A 17432-nucleotide genomic window follows, 5' to 3' on the forward strand; every position below is an offset into this window, starting at 1 on the left:
CTTTAAAGTTGCAAACATTACTTTCATGTGTTGCCATAGTATTGCTGGCATCAACTTAATATTGTGTGTAATTAAAACTTGAATTTCTGTGATTTTAAACTAAGTTCAAGCTGAGATAACTTAAATTGGCTTGATGACTTATTTTTTTCTTCATTTTAAGTTCCATATTTTAACAGGCCTGGACAATTTCAGACAGTTGAGGCTGGTAAATAAAAAACAATAATATAATAACTATAGTTGAGATGCTAAATTGCATAACTCATTATAGTTTATTGGATGGACGTAATGTCAGTAGAAGTTGTCGTAACTCAAACAAAATCAGTGAAAACTGTTGCATTATTTTTACTGTTGTTGCTGCTGTTGTTGCAAGACATTTGGTGTTGTGTTGTAATATTTGGAATGAAAAAGACACCAAAATACACATTTATTTCTTTACTCATAAATGTTGTAAGAGTTTATCTCTTACTTTTGAAGCTTCAAATTAAACCTTCCTTAAAAGCTCAAAATTCCTAATTATTATATGTACAGTGCATACATACACTACCGTTCAAAAGTTTGGGGTCATCCAGACAATTTCATGTTTTCCATGAAAACTCACACTTTTGTTCATGTGCTAACATAATTGCACAAGGGTTTTCTAATCATCAGTTAGCCTTTCAACACCATTAGCTAACACAATGTAGCATTAGAACACAGGAGTGATGGTTGCTGGAAATGTTCCTCTGTAACCCTATGGAGATATTCCATTAAAAATCAGCCGTTTCCAGCTAGAATAGTCATTTACCACATTAACAATGTCTAGACTGTATTTATGATTCATTTCATCTTATCTTCATTGAAAAAAATGCATTTTTTTCTTAAAAAAAAAAAAGAACATTTCTAAGTGGACACAAACTTTTGAACGGCAGTGTGTATTTATTTTCATAATATCAAAAGACACTTTAAAGCCCAACACTATAACAGATGTTTAAAACAACAAACTTATTAATCATTTTTTATTATTTATATTTTTTAATATTATTTTTAATATTCTTCATAATTATTTCTTAGTCTTTGATTAACTGATTAATTTCTCAGTTTAAAGTGTTGTTTCATTCATAATGACAAGAGAAATGCAGAAAAGACATTAAAGAATTACTGTCATTTTACAGATTTTTCCTGCTCTATTAAATTACAGACAATATCTAGTATATTTCAGAAAAAAATCCCGGAATTTTTCAAAAATCTAAACCAGATATTTTTTTCTTTTACAATGTGTGACCATAAAATTACACTTTTACTGAATTCAAATTAGCAAAAAAAGCATTATTTTACAGATATTTGCTATTATTGGAAAAACTTATTGGAAAACTGTAATATATATATATATATATATATTATATATATATATATATATATATATATATATATATATAGCTATAGCTATTATTATTATTATTATTATTATCATTACTATCATTATTATCATTATTGTTCTTTCAGCATTATAGCTCACACTTTAAGCCCATCTATGACTAACGTTTTCATGGATAAACAGCTCTGACAGTCATTTCTCCCCTTCATACAGGTAATTTTTCTACCTGGAAACCAGATTAAGATTTTCTGCTGCTTGTTAGAGAATGTCAGACTTTCTGGGTTTGTCACACTGGCTTCTGAGAGCTCCCAGTCACATGAAATAAGGTGTGAATTAAAGTGAAACCAGACCAGAGTGGGTGTGAACGGATCAGACAAAGGCTTTGTCTAAACTATTTACACTACCTGTTCAGAATGTCCTTTATGGAAGTGATATTGATCCTCCTGTGTAACACTCACACACTTCTATTCCCACATGGTTTCTACACTTCCTACCTTGATTCATGCCTCTCTGACAGATGTCATGTGACTGCCAGGTGACCTACATGACTCACCTCCTCAGCCCTCATGTGTCATGGTGAGATTAACCCAGAAACACCTGGGACTCCCCACCGGCCAGTAGAGCCACTCGCTTCAGCTCTTGAAAGGCTTTAATTCTCCTCCTACAGTCTAGACAACAGTTTCATTTTAACCAGCCAGTCGTCAGAAGTGTCCTTTAACTGCAGTCCGGCGTAAAAACCGAAGGGACTTAGATGATTTTATTAATCCCCGGAGGGAAATTAAATTGTTACAGCAGCATGGATATTCAATAATGGGAGAAGCAATAAGACAACATAGAATATTAGGGTATAAAACAAGATAGAATAAAATAAAACAATATTAAATTAAATTACATAGGATTACATTTAATTTAATTTTAAATTAATTATTTTTAATTATTTAATTTTTAAATTAAATTCATTCAACTTAAATAAGACAAAATTAAAGTAAAATTTAATTAAATGGGATTCAATTTTATTTAATGTAATTTTAAATTAATTGTTTATTATTGAATTATTAACAAGACTTACATTTTATTAAATTACATTACATTAAAATAAATTTAGTTAATAGTAATATAGTAAAAATCAACAGAATATACAAGGTTTTTTTTCAAGAGTATACATAAATGAAGAGCCTTGTGTCAAGCAGCAGTAACAAGTTATATGTGTGAATTATTCTTCTTTGTGCATAAAGAAAACAGCTTTTGAGCTACTTTCTGCTACTTTGTTGTTCTACTGTACTATATTTCAGAAGTAAATATTACACTGCATATTATAGCTCTCTGGCTAGGATTCAAGGTTCTTTATTGTCATACATTAGAATATGTGTGCTTGTAAGCAATAGAAATAAAAAAAGAAAATTAAGGGAAATTACAAAGCACTATAAAAACAACATACACAAGTGTTTACCAGTGGTGAACAGATAAATAGGCATGTTGCTTACTAAGAAAATCAAGAGAACAGATTCTAAAAAACAATCAAACGGATCTGTTTCTACCACTTATGTAAATGAATTTTTGCATGATAATAACAAGAAAAGCATTCAGAGAGCGCAGTACTCCGCCAAGGCTGCTCAGTCGTATAATTTCCGATGGATAAGTCCCGTTAAGTCCGCAGCATTGGTCGATTTGTAGTAGGATCGCAATCATGTGATCGTCAGTAGACAGCTGACACAGCATTCACTTGTTGTCATAGTTACAGTGACGCCGTGCCACTATCTCGCAATGATACAGAAATCTTTAACAAATCCGTGGATCCAGACTATAAGCCTCACCATTGCCAAAATCTAATCATTTGGTCCTTGTGTCATTTCTGACCTTCCCTGAAAATTTCATCCAAATCCGTTAGTCCATTTTTGAGTAATGTTGCTAACAGACAGACAGACAGACAAACCAACATCGATCGTCACATAACTCCACCGCATTCCTCGGTGGCGTAAAAAACTTACTGATTTAGATAAACCTTTAAAGCTGCAAACAATAATTTCATGTGTTGCCATAACATTGTTGGCATCAACTTAATGTTGAATTTCTGTGATTTTAAACAAAATTCAAGTTGAGATAGTTTAATTAAATTGGCTTGAAGGCTTGTTTTCTTCACTTTAAGTCCTATATTTTAACAATTTCAGACAGCTGGTAATTAAAAATACCGTTAATTATAGTGGAGAAGCTAAATTGCATAACTCATTATAGTTTATTGGTTGAACATAAGGTGTCGTAACTCAGAACAAATCAATAATTGCATTACTTTTATTATTGTTGTTGCTGTTGTTGTTGAGCCCAAACATTATTTTTAAAGTGTAACTCCTAAACAAATGACTGTTAAAAAAATTATGCAATATTTCTGAAACGTAAAGCTCTAATAAATGTCAAGAAGACTGAAGCATTCTTCATACTGAGCACTAACAAATGTTCTGAAAGCAGAACTCCTTGTACTTTATTTTTAAACTGGGATATTACTATTTGTCACTGTACTGTACATGTTACGTTGCATTTTTCTTTTCATTTTTTTCAAGTTTCACAGTCCTAAATTCCACTTTTATTTTTGGCAGATTCCTCATTCTACTTTTAAAAAGTTTGCAGAGAACAGAAAAGCCACACAGTCAGTCAGTGAACGCAACTCAGGCAGCAAGAATTCATTTACATCACAGAAATAATGACACGAGCCTTCACCTTTACGATGCGTTCAAACACTGTGGGAAAACTGAACACCCAACACAGTGACTGGCGTGCATGGGGAATTTGTGATGACACTGACTGACGTGACGTTCAAGGGGAGGAATGTGTGGAAACCCTGTAAATTACCGCTGGGGAATTAATACTTTTGTTGTGTTTTTAATTGATAATGTCTGTTACTTCTTGCAATATATTATCTGGTCATTTCTGATATGTTTGGGATGGGGAAAAAACATATTTGTGAAGTTGTAAGATTTTTTTTTTAAAAACACCTAGGCTATGTGGAATATTATTATTATTATTATTATTATTATTATTATTATTATTATTATTATTATTATTATTATTATTATTATTATTATTATTATTATTATTATTATTAATATTATTATTATTATTATTATTATTATTATTATTATTATTATTATTATTATTATTATTATTATTATTATTATTATTATTATTAATAGTAATAATAATAATAATAAGCTACACGAGTGCTTCCTATTTTGATTGGTGTTTTTTTTATTTTTGTTTTTTTACTTAACTCCAAAACAGCCCTGCCCAAGAATCCATATGTGCCTAGACCAGGGGTGTCAAACATGCGGCCCGTGGGCCAAAAGTGGACCACCAGACGGTCCAGTCCAACCTGTGTGATAACTTTGTAAAGTGTAAAAATTACAGAGAAGACATTAACTGCAAACTGTAAAATTGTAAAACTGTAAATTTAAAATAATTTATGGACCTTGACAAGTTGTTTTGATCATAAAGTAAAATACTAGACTATTCGTTCTTTTGCCGTTTTGTGCCTCGTCTTCGTAATATTTTGTCTTGTTTTTTTGTCTTTTTTATGTCTGATTTTTGTCATTTGTCTCATGTTTTTGTCATTTTGTCTCTTGTTTTTGTCGTTTTGTGCTTCCTTTTTGTCTTGCTTGCGTTTTTATTATTATTATTTTTGTGTTTCGCTTTATGTCTTTTTTTGTCTCACTTGTGTTGTTTGTCCATTTTTTTGTTGCTGTGTGTATTTTTGTAATATTTTGTCTTGTTTTGGTTGGATTTAGTCTTTTTTTGTCTGACTTTTGTCATTTTGATCATAAAGTTAAATACTACATCGTTCAGTTCCACATAACTGTGACTGAATATTTTGTACCTTTGTAGATACAGTGATCTATAAGTTATAATGTATAAATGATAAACTGAGGCATAATATTGTTGAAATTACGTTTATTTTTCTTAAGTAATTTCAGATTGTTCATGATGTTTTGAAAAAAGAAAATTCCTTAAATGTGAACATTTTCAGAATGTACTTTCTTGCACTAAAACAAAGGGAAAATTTCGTTATTTATAGGTTATTATGCTCCGATTTTAGTGGTCCGACCCACTTGAGATCAAATTGGGCTGCATGTGACCGCTGAACTAAAATGAACCCTTGGCTTAGACTATCTTTTTGTGCACAAATGGGGAAAAAATCTTGCGTGTTTAACCTTTAGATGCATAAGTGGGTCAAAAATGGCCTGGTGAGGTCGTTTTCTTGCAATGTCTTTGTAATGAAAACTTTTTATCATTTCATTTTCCAGCTGTTCCTCAAAAAACTTACCACCTTTTCATGTGTAAATTCAAAGTGGAGTTTGAAACGATTTTCTACCTTCCATCAGCAGTAGAGAAGTGGTTTCAGCACTTTAACAAGAACCAGTGGTTAAAGCACCTATTGAGATATGCTGTGTTGCAATCAAACCCCTTAAGGTGGAATTTGTCGCTTATAATGTTTGTATTACTACCCCAAGCTCTTTATCATTGATAATATCATACAAGAGGTGATGCACAAACTTGGAGGGACAGGGAGCAGCAACAGTTGGAGGAAAAGAGTGGAAAAATGTCAACAAAATAGATGCTGACATTCTTCTGTTGCTGCTCTGTGTAATATTCTTTTTTTGTTATCCAAATGTTCAAAATCTGCTGTAATGTGAAAAATATACATATTTCAAACATTGTTGTGTGGACAAAAATATAAAACAAACAATAATATAAGTTATTATTCTTAACCAAAATGACATAAAAACACACTGATTGTTATACGGATCATTTTGACCCACTTCAGGAAGAGTGCAGGGCCCAATCATCTACAGTTTCAACGGGAATGCATTTTGTCTTTGGAGAGCTCCATTTTACGAGCGCCCTGAACGCATCAGCAGCAGTAGTGTTGCCTTTTCGCCCTGGCAGCTGATCAAAACTTTAAGGCTGCACTCTTAGGCTCGTGTGTTTTCTTCGTTAATCAATTACCAGTTTGCGCCAACAGCCTATAAAGCGCCTTTTTTTTCTATCAATGGGGCTCCACTGGGAACCTTTGAAAAGCAGGCAGGGCTCCGTTTTGACGAAGCTCAAAAAAGTCCGCGGGGAAGTTCCCTAGGAAATCCCCCAAGACGGTTCGGGGATATTACTCTGCACACTGATGCGCCAGAGCTCCGACTCAATTCACCTCCTCGGTGCGCTTCTGAAGACGCGCGGTCCGAAGCAGAGGCGTCAAATGCTGGATTATTAAAAGACTGATCCGTGTGTCGAAGCTCACCAAGAAGCCCTGAGATGGATAACGTCAGTCTGAGCCCGGATGGCGACGCGCTCAAGGACAAAATGCGCAGCTACAGCGTGCTGAATACTCTGTACCATGAGGCCCGGCAGGAGAACGAGCTGCTCACCAAGCAGCTGTGCGTAAAGGACAACATCATCGCGGATTTGACGTCCAGGCTGGGGAGACACGAGAGGATCCTCATGACGATGGGGGAGAAGGAGTCAGTGGTGATCGGTCCGTCCAGCTCGCTAGTGGAGAGTCTGCTCAAAGAGATCCGCAAACTCAAGCAGAAGAGGAACGACATGGAGTTCAAGGCAGCCAGACAAGCAGAGGTAAAAAGGAATAAATAAAAATCATAATAAAGGTTTTTTTTAAAAAGTGAGATGTTTCCTGATTTTGTTGACCAGAACTAACAAAAAAGTCCATATTTTGATTATTAACAATTCAACGTCACCCTTGTTGACTCTAAGCTTCATTATAGACTGTATTGACTTTATTTATTGAAAACACACTTGATCGAAAGAAAAGCAAACATTAACAACTTTAATGGGGTTATTTGAAGTTATTTTTAAAAATGATTAACAATTTTGTATCACCTTGCTTGACTCTAGGTTCATTATAGGCTGTATTAGCTTCACACGCTTTACTGAAAGCACACCTGATCTAAAGAAAAGCAAATATTATCAGCTTTAATTGGATTATTTAAAGTAAAAAAAGTGCATATTTTAATTATTAACTATTTAATGTCACCATGCTTGACTCTAAGCCGTATTATAGGCTGTATTAACTTTAAATTATTTATTGAAAACATATCTGATTGAAAGAAAAGCAAATATCAGCTTTAATGGGGTTATTTATGTAAAAAATAAAAGTCCATATTTTAATTATTAACAATCTAATGTCACCCTTCTTGACTCTAAGGTTCATTATAGACTGTATTAGCTTTACATTCTTGACTGAAAATAAACCTGATCTAAAGAAAAATAAATATAAGGAGAATAAATGGGATTATTTATTGTTAAAAAAATGCATGTTTTAATTATTAACTCTTTAATGTCACCCTGCATGACTCTAAGCCTTATTATAGGCAATATTGGCATTAAATTATTTACTAAAAGCACACCTGATCTAAAGAAAAATAAATATTATGTGGTTAAATGGGATAATTTATTGTAAAAAATAAAAAAAGAGTCCATATTTTGATTATTAACAATTTAATGTCACCCTGCATGACTCTAATCCTTATTGTATTAACTTCAAAGACACATCTGATCTAAAGGAAAGCTAATATTATCAGCTTTAAATGGGATTATTTGCAGCACATTTCATATCTAAAATGCACCAACTCTCCATCTCTTCCTGCAGGAGATCCAGAGGCTGAACGTGCAGCTCGGAGAGAAGGAGCTGGAGCTGGAGAGCATCAGGTGTCAGCCGGACCACGAGAAGGACCTGGAGATCCAGAGGCTGCGGTCGGCGCTGGAGGAGAGGGAGCGGACCGAGACCACTAGGGCCGTCCTCTGCACGTCGCTGGCCGAGGAGGCCGACCAGCTCCGCGGCCAGCTGGGGGCGACGGTGAAGGTGTGTCAGGAGCTGCTGGCCAGGATGGAGAAAGGGAAGAGGGAGGCAGGAGGAGGAGACGTAGAGGAGGCGGCCCAGCAGCACAAAGCCAAGGAGGTGTGTTTGCTTTTACATTGTCCTCACAGCTCCACAGGTTGTGTCCACATCGCTGCTGAAGTGCCGTGTTGGTACAAGTTGTCGTAACTTCTCTTTCGCAATGTTCCTTAGACGTCAGAGTCCTCAGACGTGAGCACTGCTAAGGCCCAAATCCGTCAGCTTCAAGAGGAGAACCAGCAGCTGAAGCAGCGTGTTGCATATGTGAGTTACACTCAGTGTCAGTATTGGAGTTTTTGGCAAATATAAACGTTTCTAAAAGTGCCTAAATGAAACTGAATAGTGTGATGAGGAACATGTGTAGAGATCTAACTTTCTTTTTTTTTTTTATAACGTTCCCCAGACGTCAGAGTCCTCAGATGTGAGCGCCGCTAAGGCCCAAATCCATCAGCTGCTGGAGGAGAATCAGCAGCTAAAGCAGCGTGTTGCATATGTGAGTCTCAATACAAGTATAAATTTAAATAAATGAAGATGAATAGTGTGATGAGGAACATGTTTAAAGATCTAACTTTCTGTTTTGATCGTGCCCTTTAGGTGCAGGGTCTGAACTCTCAGTGGCAGAAGTACGACTCCAGCAGGGAGGAATACATCCGAGGCTTATGCCAGAGGTTGAAGGAGAGCTCTGGGCAGGGCCTGGTGCCTGTGATGGGCTCCGTCAGCAGCACGTTGCTTCATCAAGAGATTTCCAGGCTTAACGGCTTACTGCAGGAGAAAATGAGCGAGTGTTCAAGGTTGGGTCGAGACGTGGAGGAGATCCGGAGACGAGACCAAGAGCGAATCCAGACGCTGGAGCAGCAGGTCGGTGCTTTCTCTGCACTGTGCTTCACACGGGTATTACTTAACTGTGTACGGCTACATGAGGAATAACGTTTCTTTCTTTTCCTTCTTCAGGTTCTAATCTACACCGATGACTTTAAGTCAGAGCGAGCTGACAGAGAGCGAGCTCAGGGGCAGATTGAAGACCTGAAGAAGCAGGTGTCTCAGTTAAAACAGCAGCTACACAAACAGGTGAGACAGCAGCACCTCACTGAGTTCCATCCCATTTATATCCATATATGTAGAAGCAGAGTGCTCTAACCCACACAAAATCCATCGAATCCACGACCCAAATGTAAGCATTACAGGGGCGCGTGGAATGTTTGAAATAGATATATGTGTGTGTGTGTGTGTGTGTGTGTGTGTGTGTGTGTGTGTGTGTGTGTGTGTGTGTGTGTGTGTGTGTGCGTGTGTGGCTTGTGCAGTGTTGACAGTTTATGCACCTCACCCCGACTAGTCAAGGCAGATGGCTGCCTTGCCTGAGCCTGGTCCTGTCAGAGTTTTTTTTTTCTTTTTCCTCCCTCCCATCTCAGAGTTTTTTTGGGTCCCTTCCCACCATCCCTCATAGTTGCTGGGTTTTCTGTTCTCTGTTTATAATTTGTAAGGTTCAGACATTATGAATTCTAAATATATTTGTAAAGTACAGACCTTACAAATTATAAACAGATAACAGAAACCCCCACAATCTAAAGGCATCTTGGGATTGTGGGGTTTTCTGTTCTCTGTTTATAATTCCAAAGGTCTGTACTTTACAACTGTGTTTACAAAAAAAAAAAAAAAAAAACTGAAATGGGTTCCCAACAGAACCAGGCTCAGGGAAGGCAGCCATCTGCCTTGACTGGTTGGGTTGAGGTACATAAACTGTCAACGCAGCACAAGCCACACACACACACACACACACACACACACACACACACACACACACACACACACACACACACACACACACACACACACACACACACACACACACATATATGTATATATATATATATATATATATATATATATATATATATATATATATGTATGTATGTATGTATGTATGTATGTATGTATGTATGTATATATATATATATATATATATATATATATAGAGAGAGAGAGAGAGAGAGATATTTATAGGGTTTGGAAATAGAGTGGTCTAACCCACTTCCTGTAGTTTTTGTGTTTTCAAGAATGGTCTAATATTCCAAGCACCACTGTAACACTACATTTGGGTTGCAGGTTAGACCACTGTAGACCATAAAATACTACAGAAATTCTATAAAACTCAGTTCAGATTTTCTGTAGGTTAGACCACTATGAGATGACATTTGTTGTGAATCTGCACTATATAAATACAGTTCAGCTAAATTGAACTGAACTGTCTACAGGGAGCCAGCAGAGACAGCAGAGACGTGGTTCCCATGTGTCGAGTCCACATCGGACACAGGATCACCTCAAGGCGAAATAAGGACACTTCAGAGCCTCTGTTGAGGACATCTGCTGAGAAGCAGCAGCCTGCAGCAGCTGCAGCGCCAGACTCTGCCTGGAACGAATGCACAGGTCTGTCGGAGCTTCAGTGCCCTCAGTGCCTCGCCAGGTTCAACGACACGGACGCTGCAGAGTACCTGAACCACTGCGAGGAGTGTGCTCAGCTATAAGCGGAACAACACTCATTTGGAAATAACAGTTATCTCATACTGACAGTAACTGAACACTGAAGACCGGCGCTACACTGCAGAAAATCACCCGTGGAGATTCCAATTCGCTTGACTACAACTGAAATAACTGACTTAAGTTGTTGCTTTACATAGTGAAGCAAAACTGTACGACCCAAACTTCCCCTCTGGCAAGAGAAATTAGCTCATCAAGTCTTTTAAGTCTGCATAGTCTAAAAAAAAAAAAAAAAAAGAATCCAGTGTCAGGTTCTGAGAGTTCTCCTGTAGCATTGCAGGAGGTTATTGTAGTGAGAACGAGGATGTTGATGCAATATATCAAATATCATATACCTCAGTGTGTCAAATTACAAACCTGTTGCACTTTCTTGACATTTTTGCCAAAAACTAATCGTAGGATCATACGATTGAGAGATTCATAATGCATAAGCTTCTTATTTTGGACATCTAGTCGATAATGTGGTGCTATTGTTTGTTTATAATTGAACTTCCTGTTCTGTAAAGTATATATTCTTAATAACAGATTTAAAATTATCTAACTATATTGATATTTATTCTCTCTGTATATCTACCTGGAAAAGGCAAATCATTTTAGTGCAATTTTTTGTTGCCTTTTTCTCACCAAAGCCATAAAATATACATCTGTTTTTTTGGTGAACCTTTGGGATCAAAAATGTTGAATACATTACAACTAGAGGAAAATGATAGATTCACTTTTTGAAATGGTGCCTGTAAAGATTGCATCCCAACTGACAATATGCTTATTTTTTGGAGATGTGCCATTTTTCTGGAGGTGCCATTATTTTTGTAATAAAAGTCTGCTTACCCACACGTTATCCTATGGTGATTTATACCCCCTGAAATGTGCTTCATTATTGCGTGGTATATTTTAATTCTTGAGACAGTCTGCAGCCTCGAGCTGGAACCACAGATCATAGTCTAACCACGAAAATGTTGGCGCTACTTAATCTGTGTGCATGTCTTCTCGGTGTGTCACGTGTGTGTTTGTGCGTGGTGGAAAACCCCTTCCCAGTGTTGCCTGAATGGGCACGCTGTACTGTGACAGCCAGATTCCCAGCTGTTGTGTAGCCGAAGCAAACACTGCAGGGGCGCTGAGAGGACCAGCGAAGACGACAGCTTGAGTTACGTCCAAACTCTCTGAAACATCGAGCAGTCGGCCGCCGTGAAGCATCGTTATGAAACAAACGGGCCCACAGTGCTGTTTGGTGAATCAGTTGTCATGGGTTTGGTGTACTAAGCACAGGAAGCTGGACATCCCCTGTTTGAAAAGGAAGTAGGCAGTTGCAGTGCATAGAAAAGATGTAGCCCAACAACTGTGGAATTTTTGTGTGAGTGAACACATACCTACATTGTTTTTTTTTTGTTGTTGTTTTTTTGATCAGACAAGGGCGCATTTAAAGCAAAAATAGAACTTTCAGAAGAAAACAACGGAAACTAAATCTACACTACACCACAACCCTAGTCTGGTGTGACCAGTAGTTCATTTTGGCAAATTCTGGAACAACTGCACATACTGCTGTGCAGCTATAACAGCTGACTATGACTATTTATGAGTTGTACATGCTCATTGGGAATCTTTAGATTTGGTGGGTTTTCCATGTATAATAATAAAATGAGATGAGCCTTTATTTATCCCACAGTGGAGAAATTTGCAGAGTTATAGCAGCAAAGACAGTGCAAACAATTAGGGAATGAAGTACCAAAATAAAAAGAAACCAAAATATACTAGTTGTTAAAATAACATTATTGCACATGTCAGTGGTATTGCATAGATTCTTTCATGAACTGACATAAGTATTAATATTCTACATATTTGACGCGAATATAAAAATACCTATGTAGCATATATTCTAGTATAAGTAGCATATGTTGTAGTACATGTATACCTATGTAGCATTTGGTCTAGTACATGTATACCTGTGTAGCATATGTTGTAGTATACCTGTGTAGCATATGTTGTAGTATATGTATATCTATGTACCACATGTTCTAGTATATATGTATAACTATGTAGCATTTGTTCAAGTATATGTATACCTACTTTTTTTCATGTTCGGTCTGCTGGAACCTGCGCTCAAAAAAACTTTTAGTCTAATGTTGTAGGTCTAAAAGCCTAAACTTTAACTTTTAAATGAGTATGGTAAAATGGAATACTATTTAATAATGTAATGTTGTTTAATATTTAAATTTCTCAGGTAAATATTGTAGGGACCATATTATTTAAACTCAGGTAAATTGGTAATGTTAATTTCTTATTTGCCTACTGGAAAGTCTGTTTTAAAAGTGTTGTCACTTGACTTTTGCTACATATAGGTGACCAGATAATGGCTGCTAGCCTTGCTTCAATAATAAAATAATTGTTTTCTCTGCTATCTTTCCCTCTCCCCTTCACCCTCACCCCAACCAGTAGATGCAGATGTCTGCCCTCCCTGAGCCTGGTTCTGCTGGACTTTTTTCCTGTTTTAAAGACGAGTTTTTTTCTTTCCACTGTTGCCAAAGAGCTGTTCAACAGAAATCTTTTTGAATTTATTGGATTTCCCTCTGTAATATATTTTTGTAAGGTTTTTACCTTTACTATGTGAAGTGCTTGTAGATGACTCATGTTTTGAAGTGGCACTAAATTGCTTTAAATATTTCTATGAAGGCACCATGAGCAGCCTATTAGCTTAGCTTACGTAGCCTGGCTCCTGAGGGCAAACAGGTCCATAGTACATAAAACAAACAGTCTAAATGAATGTTTTTATGGATTACCGACAGAGATGTAACTTATTATGGGCTTTAAAGGTGCTGATGTGATGATTTTGTAATCGGTGGGCACGGCCAGGCTTGCTGGTTTTAATTAGCTTACCAACTGCTAGCACTACATAGGTGGTATTCAGTTTCTTTCTGTCCTGCTGCAGTTAATTTAATCATTCTTTAAAAGGTATAATAATCCTTTTAGTATTTTTTTTGTTGTTTTTTTTCTTTTACCAATGCCAGAATTAGGCTTGTTATGCTTTATTTTTTTAAAAAGCCTAAGGTAGTATGTGATAAAAAAAAATAAAAAAAAACAAAACCAAAAAAACCTGTGAACACAATGAGGGTGAAAGTTTATACATCACCCAAGTCCCCAAGCGTTCAAATGACACCCGGCAGCATCACATGTTAACTTACTCATCAGCTAACTGGGGAAGATATCTGTGGTTGAATCAGTCCCCAGCACATTTATTTCATTTACATAACACACTGGCCTGGCTCCGGCTTATGTGCCCACAGAATGATTGGTTCAATCTTTGGCTTTAAAGGGCAAGTTCAGCATCTTGTCTATGAGCCAACCGCATGCAGACTGGTAGAACTACATATAGGCCCTAAAAAGGCCACGAGCTGCATGCTGGGGATTCTCCCCCCGCCAGCACACACCTACGCTTTACAACAGGGGCTATAAGTGACTGAAGTTCCACACACACAGAAATACTCTCAACCCACCGATCTGAGAGTGGAAAAAAATAAAAGATCACAAGTCCCCACCTGACTGCATGGGAACTTTTCTAAGAAACAAAGTGTTAATGAGATTGGTTACAGTGGTAGATCAGTTCCTGTTGGTTTCAAAGCACCAGGATGTAGTGAGATAGCTGTCGTATACTTTAACAGACAGGGAAAACTTCAGCCCGACACTTATCCAGGCAAATACAGAATGGATAGATACGACCTTTAATCTTCTGTGTATCCTAAAAGAATGGGAATTTCCCGCCATCATGAGGGAATTCCCAAAAAAGCAGACAAGTTTATTTGAAATGGAGTGTTATAGACTTGGGCAGATCATTTTAATTTCATGTTTATTTGTTCAGGTAATAATGCTGACTGCTGTTTTTAGGCTTCTCGGTGAGGAAGTCCAAGGTTTCGGCCTTCAAAAACAGCACTGTGGCAGACTGAAGCCGGTAAGGACGGGGTTGGGGGATTCCCTCCTTGGAATTGTATGTGATCCTGAAGCGCTCCAGGCAGGTAACAATGAAAAGAACAGAAGAACAGCATTCTGATTACAAACTACAAGGCAACTTCTAATAAACCTATTGAGCCCTGTCATTGTCAGACTGCTGTGACTGCACCATTTTGTTGTGCTGTTCCCACGTCTTTACAACAAAAGTCCAATTAAGGAGACATTTTCAAAGGACACAGGATGACTATTACAGAATTATAAATCTAATATTAACAGAAGGAATGCTCAAGTGGCTTATATCTTTGCACATATCACAAAACACAAACCGTCGCTATTTTCATAGGTCGTGATGTCTTATTTAGATCACGGCCTACGTTTGCGTTTCAGACATTTTTCTGGGTGTTTTTCACTCGACGACGTTTGTGTACTTTTGTGGGGCATTTGCCTAAATGTGGTAGATCCAATCTTGCGTCACCGGTGACTGAGAGCGAGCACGCACTACAAACAGCCAGACAGTCATTCATAGCGGTGATAATTAATGAGTCACATCTGGCAGCTCTCACAAAGCAAAACCTTTTGTCTTTTCTTGTACGAGGTGCTCTCATTCATCGTTCATAGTAAAATCCCTCTGTTTTAAGAGACAGTAACTCTTGGGGGAAATATAGCGGAAGCAGTCACACCGATGATCACAGCGGTAGCTCACTTCCTCTTCCACATTGTCCACTTGGCTATAAATATAATCTATGACTATTTCATACATTTACACCCAACATTTCCATATTTTACTAAATCAAGAGCTGTTTCATTGTAGTTTCCTGTTGAGGTAAGATTGAGACTGTGTAATTATTCTGCATGTTGAAATGCCGCACATCACTGTACTGTTTCACTAACAAAAGTGAACTGCGACTGTAAACTTGAGATCAGTTCCTTAAGTTTGCGTCAAACTGGTTAGAGTTACACATTAAGTAAGAAGATCTAATTTTGCACCACTTGACTCAGTGGCTCACATAAAGTTCAGAAAAGTGTCAGTATGCCTAATTATTTAAATAATAACTGGTAGAAAAATACAAGCTTTAATCAGTGTTGAACATTTTGTCCTGCCAGCAGTGTTCACTGAAAGATATGTATTCACTCATCTACATCTAGATAAGCCAAAGCGTGACCTCATTTCACGCTCGCTTTACCCTGAGGGAATGTACTTGATTTCATAACTGCCTCAAATTCATTTTCAGCACAGTTCTATGATTAACGCATGTGAAATAGATCTGCATGTAAATGCTGAAGTATAGCTGCCTTTAGTTCAACATGCTTCACAACTGAAAATGAACCTCGGGATCAACTTGACTCAGTTACAAAGTCCAGTCTAGATTGATTATGACTGTTGATTTGTGGATTTCCCAAAAGGAACTCGTATGTTAGGGTGTGACTCACCCTGCAACCTTGCATATGGCTGCAGAAGAATGGGTAAAATTCCTGCTAAAGTGCATACAGTGCACCGGTTCTTACATGGAAATGGTCATGCTAAGGTTTCTGCTGAAAATTAGTTAAGCGTTTTAAGAAATACACTTATTTTGCATACTTGCTGAGTAAGCTACCTGTTGCGAAGACTGATATCACTTTTAAACACTCAGGATTAAAGGCCATTATTATTGAAAATCCATTTTTCTTGTGTTTTCTGTGTTAAAAACTTGAAGTTGTAAGTTTATGTAGATGCTTTCTACTGCCATTCTTCTAACTGCCCTTTAATTTGCTGGAAAACTAGAGTTTTATCAGGTTTATATGTAGAAAATCAACAACAAATAGTCGCCAGGCTAAAACTTTGTATAATTCTTCCCATTCTTCCAAGTAAGAGCAGCTACTTCTCAGTCCACCAGGCTTTTTAGTCTCCAAAGCTGTTTCTGCACTAAAATGCGTTACGTGCAAAAAAAAACACCAAATATTCTTTTCCAAGAGTGAACACAATAGTTTCATGCACTCCCAACATCTGAGGCACTTTAATACCAACGAATTTACTTTTCTTTTTGATGGCAGTATCCCCAAAACAATAGGAAAATTGTTAGTGTTAGCATGTTGTATGGCTAATGTGGCTAAAGTTACCTTTGATCGCATGCTCACAGGTCAGAATTTAGTGGAAACTATAACACTGAGGGACATTCAAAGATGGTGGAAACCAATTTGAAACCAGTGAACAAGGACTGTGTGAATTACTGTGTTTTGTCGCCTGCTGTGCTCCAGTTGAACTTAAACTCAGCCAGTGTCAGCCCTTTACAAGTTTCCTTCTCTCTTTGCTCACATATACTGTATTAATAAAGCCAAATTGCCAACAAAAAAAAGCTGTTCTTCACATCATCATACACGACTTAAAAACAGCTGTGCAGTGAATTTGTCAATATCATCATGTAAAATTATCACTCAAACAGAAAGTTAGAAGCAATAGAAAGTGCCATCAACAGTTTGCTCCGCACTGTAAATCCCAGACGCAGAGAGTCTTCTTCCTGAAGGAGGTGTGTACAGCAACCATTTAGCTACATTTAAAGCTACAGACACTGAAACTGACTGCTTAGGCTAAAACCGGGGATTATAGTCATGGTGGAAGGAACCATCTTCGCAGCATTTTTTGCGGAAATATTGAAAAACACAATCTAAGGACATGTGATACTTTCATTAATTAGCTGAAAAAGGGCACAGTACAGGACCATTAACAGTTAGTTT

General features: G+C 37.1%; 1 protein-coding gene across 1 annotated transcript; it reads left to right on the plus strand.

The window, feature by feature from the left end:
- The first annotated feature begins 6273 nt into the window (after positions 1-6273).
- tnip2 (TNFAIP3 interacting protein 2) lies at positions 6274-11619 on the plus strand. The gene is made up of 7 exons (XM_023293548.3): positions 6274-6967; positions 8001-8309; positions 8421-8510; positions 8650-8739; positions 8841-9104; positions 9198-9314; positions 10499-11619. Exons 1-7 carry the CDS (start codon positions 6650-6652, stop codon positions 10766-10768), a joined length of 1458 nt encoding a protein of 485 aa, XP_023149316.1. The 5' UTR covers positions 6274-6649; the 3' UTR covers positions 10769-11619.
- Positions 11620-17432: the final 5813 nt, after the last annotated feature.

The sequence above is a fragment of the Amphiprion ocellaris genome, chromosome 4 (assembly GCF_022539595.1).
Source record: "Amphiprion ocellaris isolate individual 3 ecotype Okinawa chromosome 4, ASM2253959v1, whole genome shotgun sequence".
Classification (NCBI taxonomy): Eukaryota; Metazoa; Chordata; class Actinopteri; family Pomacentridae; genus Amphiprion; species Amphiprion ocellaris.

What these genes read in the sequence shown, in the direction of transcription:
- tnip2 (XM_023293548.3), top strand. Translation starts at nt 6,650, where the DNA reads ATGGATAACGTCAGTCTGAGCCCGGATGGCGACGCGCTCAAGGACAAA. An exon ending in TAAAGCAGCGTGTTGCATAT is followed by an intron (nt 8,740 to 8,840) that starts GTGAGTCTCAAT and finishes CGTGCCCTTTAG; the next exon opens with GTGCAGGGTCTGAACTCTCA. An exon ending in TCCAGACGCTGGAGCAGCAG is followed by an intron (nt 9,105 to 9,197) that starts GTCGGTGCTTTC and finishes TTCCTTCTTCAG; the next exon opens with GTTCTAATCTACACCGATGA.